The sequence below is a fragment of the Antedon bifida genome, chromosome 7 (genome assembly GCF_963402885.1).
Source record: "Antedon bifida chromosome 7, ecAntBifi1.1, whole genome shotgun sequence".
Classification (NCBI taxonomy): domain Eukaryota; kingdom Metazoa; phylum Echinodermata; class Crinoidea; order Comatulida; family Antedonidae; genus Antedon; species Antedon bifida.
In genome coordinates, this window is record NC_136232.1 from 10083802 (window position 1) to 10093092 (window position 9291).

Sequence of the window (9291 nt, forward strand, 5' to 3'; positions counted from 1 at the left end):
TTTATAAAAATATAATAGCTATGTAGTTATGAAATAAGGTAACATCACTATCCTGTAGCTTTGCCTACGATATTTCTATTTTAATATAAGCTTAATAGTGTAAATGGATGCGAACAATTGAACGCGCATTATAAATCGTTAATGCATTTAAACTATGAACAGTAGACATAAGACGGTGTATGATATGTATCTGTTTTTTAATCAGGTAATCGCGTCGCGTATTCCACCATCAAACGCATTTTGCGTCATACGTCATAATTGTTTTGAAATGTCTTGTCTACTAAAAATAGTATTTTTGTTTATTTTAAGGCCTACATCGTAATTAACGTGAAAATCACATTTCTTTTTTTTTCTTTTATTAGTGCAAAACGAAACGCAAACATATCACTGTTTTAGGAGGATATAAAAAGTGAACTAATGTGAATAAAAGCTGCAAATATGTTATTGCAATGTTGTTTAATCCTCCGATCCCATGCATTGGTGGGAACTAAGTCTTATGGACTTCCATATAATATAGGCTTGCATCATTTCTTCTCAAAAGTCGTATGAGGTAAAGGATACACTTTACAGTTCTTAACATATTCTTCGGTTCGTAATTTTTTATTTTTATGTTTTGATGTCTGTAATTTAATATTTTAAATGATGCAAAATAAATTCAATTCAACAGCGTTTTTGTTACTTAAAAAAGTATAGAAAAAATTGAGTAAAACATTGTTATGACAAATATTTTACATCTCTAAAATTTATCTTCGCCGATATTTTTTAACGACAAAACACTTCAATATCAGAAAAGTGTTTAAATAAAATAGCTTATGTTAACATTTTTATTTGTTTCTATATCTATTTTAAAATTCAAAATAAACTTTTACACAATGTCATTGACTTAGGATGACGCCCTCTTCGTCCAATATATTCTATGTAGTTGATAATAAAGTCGAAAACTAAGAGATTTCAAATCCTATTATTTTAACAACATATGTTGCGTCATTTTATAATAAGACAGAATGCAACAAACTTAAGGGGTAAGTAACTTCTAACTATGCAAATAGACTCGGGCTAAAATTAGGACGATGCGGCGTTGGTGGTTACCTCTCTACCACATCTAAAAAAGGACTTTGTTATTCACTTTTCAAGCTTTTATTTACAAATTAAAATGTTTAAATCTATTAAAATGCCATCTGCTACAACATCAAACAAGGCGGATTGTATTGAACTTGGATTTTATGTGCACAAACATACCAGATGCTATGCTGCTGTACTGTTGAACCAATAAGTTGGAGATCGTTAAAATGCCTCTAGAGGGAGACATACAAATTGATTTGAATCGATTTTCTTCCTTTTTATATGGCTTAATTTGATTTAATAACATTCGATATTAATTATATTCGATACGATTGTGTAGAAATACACGTACTAAAAATAACACAAAGCTGTATGAAACTCACTATTTAGTAGATAGTATAATAGGCTATAGGCCTAAACATACAATGCAATAACGTGCAAAAGTTTAAATATGCTTATTCAAAATTCTTTATTATTACACACACCACATCCTTCTATTGCCAAACAATTGAGTAAAAAAACTAAGTTCTCTTCAACTGATAAATCGTGAAGGCCTATAGCTACTATGATATGTGTAATGCAAATTATTAAAATATAGTAGGCCTACCAATGACAAAAGCGCAATATCAGATTGCTGCAATTGTAATAAATAATTATTTAATAACAATAAAGCGTCCAGTCATAAATTATATAATATTGTTGTGATTTGCTAGTAAATGCAAATTATTTTTTATTAATATTTCGATTGGATTTGAATAAATTCGTTAATGTGGAAAAGGTATTTAAAAAAAACGTGTTGTTTGCGAATTGGTATTACTGTATAACAAAGGCGTTATCATGCGGAACAATAGTGGTAATAATGAATTAAGCAAAGAGGTGATCGCGTTTGTATAATTTATATCAAAAATTATGAATATTTTAATATATATTTATTGCAATTGTCTTCTGATATCATCTGTGATGATCAGTTGTTTCACACAACCATGAATAACTTTGAATACTTTGTGATGAGACATTTTCGACTAAAGCTCTGTCTACACTATCAAACGTTATGTGACAAACAATGTGATGTGCCCATATATGGACATGATGATGTCATATCACTACTATATTTGCGCATATCACTACCATATTTGGGCACATCACACTTTTTTTCTGTCAAACTAGTTTGATAGTGCCGACAGAGCTTTAGAATAAACGACCAAAAAATAATAATATCATAAACTTAATTTTTAAGTAATTTTACTTTCTATGGACCAGGGATTTAAAAAAAAAGATTAAATGAATGAATGATTGAATTATGCTTAAGCATAAAATAGTTGACGCGCGCGTACAACAACCGTAGAAATATTATCATAATTTGAATGCGCACTTCAATATGTGGGTATCTTCAGGTGTCATTGATTATGAAAAAAAAGTAAATAGCAATATTTTTTTAATATTAATTTTTGTCAAAAATGTTATTTTACAGTTATATGTAAACGTCTTTTAATTCGTAAGATAAATTTTAAAAAAAACTAATGTTAATATTGTTAAATCGGTGTAAAATAATTATTTATTATATAATTTTGATAATAATCATTTCATTATTATTATAATAAAATACAATACAATATTCATCGTATTGTATTTTATTATAATTGTATAAAACAAATATCAATTCATTCTAATTCGATTAAATTATTGGATTTAGTCGAAAGGCGTTAATATGTATATGTTGTTGTCATATGATTAACTGTCCATAATTAATATGGCATCTGATTTTATTTGCTAGTAGAAAATCAATAAATATTGAATTTATTTCTATGGCGTTTTATTATGACAATAACAAATCCTAGCATTGGATCTTTTCACGCTTCACTGATTTTGAAAACGTAGATTTAAATCTGCCTACCTAAAAAACGAACTTAATTTGTAAATCAATTAATCGTCCAAAATGTTAGATAATTAAAACACGGTTTAATTGTCAATAGGGTCTGGCTTATACAATGTGTGTTTACGAAAGAAAAGGGTGTTAACACTGATTTAACGCACTCACAAATTTGATAATAGTTAGCTCCGCCCATTTTAAAAAGGCCATCGGGAACATAACCAATCACAACTGTGTTTACTCTGTCAGTCACGGCAGACGATACACGCGCAGACGGTGGCATAAAAGGAGCAGACAAACTTTAAGTCTGTATAAACTACAGCACAGTAGTGATTTATGTACTATCAACGCATCAGACTACTGGCTCTAAGTTGATTCAAACTTGTGGCTACTGTATATTTACAACGCACAGACGTAGAAGCCGTATTTTTCGCATTCAAAGTGGACATTTTCTGTCAAATGCTGGAATTAAACCCATATTAACATTTCTTATATTTTACTGAAGTTAAAAAAAACATGTTTCCAAACATCATTACACCGTCTCCGATGTATCGAAGCCTGTTTCACCCACGTGTGCTAGCAATTGGCAATCCGCATCATGTACAAGCGGCTGCTGCAGTAACAACCAACACATCTTTCTTAATAAAAGACATTCTAGCAGAAAAATCATCTAAAATATCAAGACCCGTAGCTACGCATCCTGTCTCGTGTTCTACGTGTAATTGTTTACGAGATTCTCACACGTGCGATTTGAGGCTAAAACACGAACATTCGCTTACATTTGGTGTTAATTCGATTCTGTCTTCTCAAAGTTCAAGTTTGCCATCATCTACAACTGGTAAGTTCAATTTACGTTTTTACTTAGTTATTTCTATATTAATATTGTACAATGCAGCAAGATTTTTCGTTTTTGTACTATAATATTTAAATTCTCTCTCTCTAATTTCTAAACCAGCCAAAGATATAATAGTATTTTTATTTTATTTTTCATTCATTTTATGAAGTAAAGAAATGAACCTACTATAAATATTTTAAGGTAAAGAAAAACCAAATAATACTAATTTTGTTTCAATTTGTTTACTACATGTTTTTCATTCATGCTTATTATTTTGTATCGCATTCCAATTTTTGTTTTTGTATCGTATTAAAACTCGAATGGAACAATTTTTTTTTCAGAAACCAAAAAATCGACGTCATCATCAAGTATCGTTACCACCCCTCACAGTCATCATCCAAATTATAAACATTTTAGTATATTACCGAATGAAGCGCACTCGTTACCAAATCACTTAAACGCAGTCACTTTAGCAGCCAGGCATATATACGATAGCCCATTCCACGGGCTTGCTCGGTCACCATTCTTCTCGGGTAAGTGAACTATTTATACGAATTTTATCGTTGTTTAATAATAACATTTTCTAATGACATTCGTTCGAAACACCATTTTGAATGACCGATATTAATTGATTGCTTAATTTTTGTTACCTCAATTTTTTTTCTATGCTTTCTTTTGTTGGTATGGCCTAATGCCGATAATTTGTTGATAATAAATGATATAAATACCTAATTTAAAAAGTATACACGTATAAAACTATAAAGATCAATCAGTACATAGAGTAAACAAATCTTATATCATCTATGTGTATTTATAATTTAAAGATAAGCAACAAATTACCTTCAAATTTATTTCAAAAATTTTTTTGGTCGACCATCGTTTTCCCTTCGGGTTACTAAGTCTCAGGAAGTGTACATTGTAATGACAATGAAAAACATTCTAACATAGTTTGACAAACATCTTTATAAACATTAATTTCTAAGATTGACAGCAACTAGATATATTGTCAATATTTGTACAAGACTCACTTGGACACTGTTTAAATACAATTTTTAAATAACGTCAAAAAGTTGCTTTACAAAGTAACACGGTTATTAGGGGTTTTATTACCGTCTTGACAAAAGGCCGAATCATTAGGTGTTATTGTGTTTTTGACGAATGATTAGCGCCTTTAGTACACCACTTAAGAAAATACATTCTGAATAAAAGGCATCGAGCCCAGGAAACATGTTAGGAGTCTTAGGAATTGCGGATTTGTTTACTGTCACATTTACGTGATCGACATGTGACGAAACAAGTGGGTCTAACAGGACAGGGTTCACGTAAAATAATAATAATAGATATTTATGTATTATTGGGTTGACATTTTGGCGGTTTAACCACATCGCTGTACCGTTGTTACCACAAGAAATGTATATCGTAGCATACGATCAACCCCTTACATTGTTCTGTTGTTGTTTTGTTGGGAAAAAATGTCCAACCTAATGAAGAATATACTTTAATCATTGCGATATACAGTTTAAATACTAGTAAAATAATATCACAGGACTTGGATTACAACTTTGTTTCTAATTTTAGTTTGATATTTAATAATTTTCTTAACATAACCTTTGGTAATACGATATTATTCATTTGTTACCAAACTTTTTCATCAAACTTTTAATAAGACCTATATTATGATATTAATTTTTAGATTTTGTTTTCTAGTAAATGGAAATTCAGTTATACCTGTACCGAGTGCGTTCCCGTGGCCTGGCCCAAATAGGGGTAAACCCAGGCGGGGTATGTTACGGCGAGCGGTGTTTTCGGACGCACAAAGAAAAGGCTTAGAAAAGAAGTTCCAACAACAAAAATACATCAGTAAACCGGATAGAAAGAAGTTGGCCAGTAAACTAGGCCTAAAAGATTCACAGGTAAATTTATAATCAATATTTCAGCATCTCATCTTTAAACATATGCGATTGATCTTGGTCTTATACCTGGCGTTGAGGCGCGCGCGCGATGAAAGCGTTTTAACGGCGCTTGCGTAAAACGTGCGTTTCTTTTGTGTTGGCAACAAGCCTCTATATCCTAATTGATTGTATTTCATATCGTGTCAATCTAATTCCGATTGTGTTAAATCATTTCTATAATTAACCCACCTCTGAAAAAATAATAACTAGGCCTAATCCAAAATCTATAACTAACACCTCATAACAGTTGAATGGATATAGTGAGCAGGTAATATTATAATCTCTTTAATCCAAAATATGCAATCGATCTAGATACAATTACCGTATGTGGATAATTATGAAATAGGCCTACAGTTACGTGCGCGTACAATTAATACTCTTCGCGTACAAAAACTGAGAATTTGCATACGCGGATAATAGCCTACACACGTGATTCTCCACGCAACAGAGTAGTTTATAAATATGCTTTTTTTTAATAGCTAAACAGCTAAATACCATCAATGGTTTTAGCATGCAGGGAAGACTGTAATTTTACTTTTCCCAGGTTTTAGTTAAACTGACATTAGAGTGTCCATAAAGCGTAGCCCACTAGGGACGCAACGCAAGGACATACGCGCAACGCAAGTTGACCAATGACAAGCCACTGTTCGAATAATCCATCGCTTGTGATTAGTCACAATGCGTTACGTCGCTAGTGGGAACTAAGCTTAAACGGTTACGCAAAACATAGGTCTACGTTACGCTGTCCGACACCCCGAGTGTGAGGTACAATGAAAACCGTACGACAGTTTAAAAGTTCATTGTTCTTGTCAATCCACGTCGATATAATGTGCAATGAATAGAACTATGATATGTATATGATTAATTGTCACGCAATATAATACCACATGATACTCGAATTAGCTAACAATATTTTGGAACTTTGTGTTTTGTGGATTTCATTCAGAAATATGATCTTAATTAATTAATTCGGCACCTTTTATTGGGGGGTTGTATGACACGCGTTTTGATTGTGAGATTTCGTTAGTATCTTGTTGGAGTGTTTAAGCGTGTCGTATCCCACACCACAAAGGGCTGATTGTTTTTTTCAAATACATGTAATTAATCTCATTCTTTCACTCCATTGAACATTATTTTTCTGTTGTTTTATTTTCAATATATCGGTCAAATATTCAAATTTATAAAATTGAATAATTATTCGCGTAGGCTCTAATTAAACAAATAGGTCTACTGTTGATTGCCAAATATTTATTTAGCATTTATTGAAATTTTGTTTGTTTTTTTAGGTAAAAATTTGGTTTCAAAATCGCCGTATGAAATGGCGGAATTCGAAGGAGAGAGAACTGTTATCGTCTGGTGGGTCACGTGAGTCAACTCTACCAAATAAATCCAATCCGAATCCAGATTTAAGTGACGTAAAAACTGAAGCAGATGAGATTATTGAACATTATCACAACTCTGATAGCGAAGATCGTGAACAAGATAGCCCGATGAGTAGCCCGTGTCCTAGCCCAGTCAACAACGAAGCCCCTGCCGTCCGTGAATGCATTTCCCTCTCCTCCTCTGTCGGTCCGAGCCATGTGCCCTACAGTATGAATAACTAAATAAGGCTATCATATATATTTTATAAGCCGATATAAATGAAAACTAATAATAAGTAGGCCTATGTACTGTTAAGTTATTTTGATTCCAAATCTCACAATATTTTAATTGTGTACTGAGCCATTTTAAAGTTTATTTTATATCCAAATCGAGGATTGACAATTCATCTATGAAAGATTAATATTACAAAGTTAGTTTAGCAAAATAGAAAATAATTGTGCGCCAAACATTTCTTTTTATGATGCTCCCACGCAATAACAAATTATTTAATATAGATTTGTATTAATCATTTTTTTATAATCTTTTTAATGTCGTCAGTGAGTCGACCCCAAAGAAACACAAAGTTGACGCGCGCGTACTATCAAATAGTGTACGCGCGCGTCAACGTGTCCCTTTGATGTGTATACTGCAGTCGACTAAAAAAGGACTCAGAAGTTTGTCCTTAGAACGTGTATAAGCAATAACAATTCTTCATTTTTATTATAATAATTTTGTTTATATTTAGTAGCTTTTTGCTTTCATCCAACCAACTATATTTAAATATTCTTCATCTGTGTATATAAAGATATAACATATATATTTAGGCTAACGTATTGAAGAGAATGTTTGTAAATAATGTTTGGAATTACATTTAAAACAAGTTCAATTATTTATATTGCTGTCTGTAGTTAATAGCCGTATTTAGTTGTGTATTTATTTATCACATTACTTGTAACTGTTACTAGTCTATTATAAATACTTTTACAGTTAAAACATCAATGTGTATGACGTCATTCTCTAATTAAAGACACTGTGATTACCATGTGATTACACATCTATTATTAACACTTTTTTGTGATGTATGCATTTCCAATGTTAAAATATTCATTATAAATAAATACCGTATTAACTACCACAAATTAGTATTCGTAATTTTGTACACGAATTGTGTTACTAATGATGTAAACTCATTTGACTTATTTAACCAATAAAGATGCAGACCCGGAGTGTGTAAGCGACTGCAATCATGTTTTTTTCATACGCCAAAAAAAAAAGAAATAAGGAGCTTCCGATTTGCAACGAAAATCAACCATGAAACGTCATTTTCATTCACTGTGCGCATGCGGGGCCGGAAGTGCTTCCTCGTCTTCACCTTAAAACAGTTTTGATGGTGATTACCGACGACACAGTCATAAATTGGAATTGTATAGCTTTTTCCTGATCGTCTGTTATCGGAAATCGAAAGCTTCCTTTGCGGAAAGTAAGTTGGTTCCTACCCACCAAATGTTGCGATAAATGTACCCAACCCGGGTAAATAACAAAAGCTTGGTTTCCACTAAGACAAAACGCAAGGATGTAACGCAACGCAAAGTGATTTGACCAATCTTCTTAAGCTTGGTTCCCACTAGAACGTAACGCAAGGACGTAAACGCAACGCAAGCGTTTTAACCAATGACAAGCGAAGTTATAGACAGTTAGCAATCACAAGCGAATAAGCCATCGCTTGTGATTGGTCAATTCACTTGCGTTGCGTTACGTCCTTGCGTTGCGTCGCTAGTGGGAACCACGCTTTAAGCGATGGATTATTCGGTCAGGGTCGCGTGTGATTGGTCAACTCGCTTGCGTTGCGTATACGTCTTTGCGTTGCGTCCTAGTGGAAATCAAACTTTAGGTATGAACGGGTCTATAGAGATACCTAAATATAGATGGTATCATCACATACCATTGTGATACCAACTGCTTTGTCTATTTTTGTGTCCATCATAAATTCACAATTAAATGTATGTGTAATTAAACAAATCCATGCATGTATGCGTTCATTAATCGATACAATAAATCTAAAAACTCCCTACATCACCTTTCAATATAATATTTCATGCAGTTCACACAAATACAAATTATAAAGTATTCTTATTCGATTTGATTGAATTAAAAGCCGATAAAAAATACCATGGAATTATTTCCACTCACGGTTTTACCAAAACGGCGTT

At 32.4% G+C, this 9291-nt stretch overlaps 1 protein-coding gene across 1 annotated transcript; it reads left to right on the forward strand.

Moving 5' to 3' along the window:
• Positions 1 to 3279: 3279 nt before the first annotated feature.
• LOC144847811 (homeobox protein DBX1-B-like) lies at positions 3280 to 7456 on the forward strand. The gene is made up of 4 exons (XM_078704336.1): positions 3280 to 3770; positions 4109 to 4300; positions 5475 to 5680; positions 7006 to 7456. Exons 1-4 carry the CDS (start codon positions 3449 to 3451, stop codon positions 7321 to 7323), a joined length of 1038 nt encoding a protein of 345 aa, XP_078560462.1. The 5' UTR covers positions 3280 to 3448; the 3' UTR covers positions 7324 to 7456.
• Positions 7457 to 9291: the final 1835 nt, after the last annotated feature.

Bases quoted from the DNA above. Each gene is read 5' to 3' on its own strand.
- LOC144847811 (XM_078704336.1), top strand. From the start codon at position 3,449: ATGTTTCCAAACATCATTACACCGTCTCCGATGTATCGAAGCCTGTTT. The intron at 3,771-4,108 runs GTAAGTTCAATT...TTTTTTTTTCAG, and splicing joins TTTGCCATCATCTACAACTG to AAACCAAAAAATCGACGTCA. The intron at 5,681-7,005 runs GTAAATTTATAA...TTGTTTTTTTAG, and splicing joins TAGGCCTAAAAGATTCACAG to GTAAAAATTTGGTTTCAAAA.